General features: G+C 62.4%; 1 protein-coding gene across 1 annotated transcript in view; it reads right to left on the bottom strand.

Moving 5' to 3' along the window:
- PIGC (phosphatidylinositol glycan anchor biosynthesis class C) overlaps nt 1-1,268 on the bottom strand; it is a 15,120-nt gene that overhangs the window by 1,612 nt on the left and 12,240 nt on the right. The window contains exon 5 of the mRNA XM_009645361.1: nt 141-172. Coding sequence (XP_009643656.1) covers nt 141-172 — 32 coding nt within the window. The remainder of the gene's footprint in view (nt 1-140; nt 173-1,268) is intronic.

Consider the following 1,268-nt stretch of genomic DNA (forward strand, 5'->3'; position numbering starts at 1 on the left):
CTGCCGGCTGGCAGCCCGGTCCTGCCCGGCCCCCTGAGCCTGCCGGCCCCCCGAGAAGCGGAGCAGGAGGAAAGGGAGAAGTCGCGGCTGCGCAGGGGCTGAGAAGTGCAGGGCGCTCTGCAGGGCACCCATCTCCTCACCAAAGGGACCCAGCTAGTATGCAGTGAGGGGACTGGGGAACAAAAAGGGATTAGGGGAGGTTTCGCAGAGGCAAGAGGCATTTTCCCTAAATGTGTGTTTGTTTGTGCTCAGGTCAGAGCCTTCCCAGCCCCGGAGAGGTGCTTGCTGCAGAGGAGCTGCTTACTTTGGCCTCACCCATGAGGCCTCAGCCCGGGGTAGAGCAGCCCTGAACACTGCCCTGCTTGTGCTTCGGGCAGGGGCGTTCGTGGCTGTCCTGTCACGGTGGGAGCAGGTGAAAGAGCTGATGTTGTTTTCCCCCCCACCCCTGACATTTTTCCCTTTGCACGGGGCAGGAGCCGGCCAGCACCTGCCATGGGGGACTCTCCAAGCAGGACCCCACCTCGTCCAGATACGTGCAGAGCAGCAGGTAACCCCCGCGCTGCTGGTGGGGCCTTGGGCTGAGCCTCTCTGCGGTGACATCTAAAAACCTGCCACCTCCCAGCCCCATATCCTTGCACTTGCTCTGCAGGGCTCACCCTGTGCAGGTACCCCGTGCCAAGGGGTGAAGCCGGCAGCCTCCAAGCCAGGATGGAGCTGGACTCAGTTTTAGCTGTCCTGCCCAAAAGCCCCCCATCCCTGCGCTCTGTATGGGGCCATGCCTGTGCCTCCGTGCACGTGCCTCCGTGCACACGAGCCGGTCCCCACAGGGACAGGGAGGGCTGCCAGCTCCCGCGATTGCTGGCATTGTCTTGAAGCCCAGGGCCTGGGAACTTGAGATTTTGAACGAAATGTCATTCTCCCGAAGTCTCAGAGTAAAGCTGGGGCGTGCAAGAGAAAAGCTGGGAGGGCAGCATACCCCTCCTGCTCCCCTGAGAAGTGCCACAGCCACCGCAGTGGAGGGACATGACCTCCCATGGGCACAGGCAGGGCAACACTCGCTCCCACTGCAAGTGTACATGACTGATGCTCTGGGGACCAGGGACAGTGGGCTGGGCTGCGACTGGGGCACGATGCTGGTCAGGTCCATCTGAAAACCCCAGTGGAGGGGGGGAGAATAGAGGCGAGGAGTGCTTCTCATGCCCCTTGAACTCTCCTCTGCTGTGGGCCACCAAAGTTCCCCTCGGGGGGAGAGGCGGGAGATGGCTGCT

The sequence above is a fragment of the Egretta garzetta genome, unplaced genomic scaffold (assembly GCF_000687185.1).
Source record: "Egretta garzetta isolate BGI_Z169 unplaced genomic scaffold, ASM68718v1 scaffold598, whole genome shotgun sequence".
Lineage (NCBI taxonomy): Eukaryota > Metazoa > Chordata > Aves > Pelecaniformes > Ardeidae > Egretta > Egretta garzetta.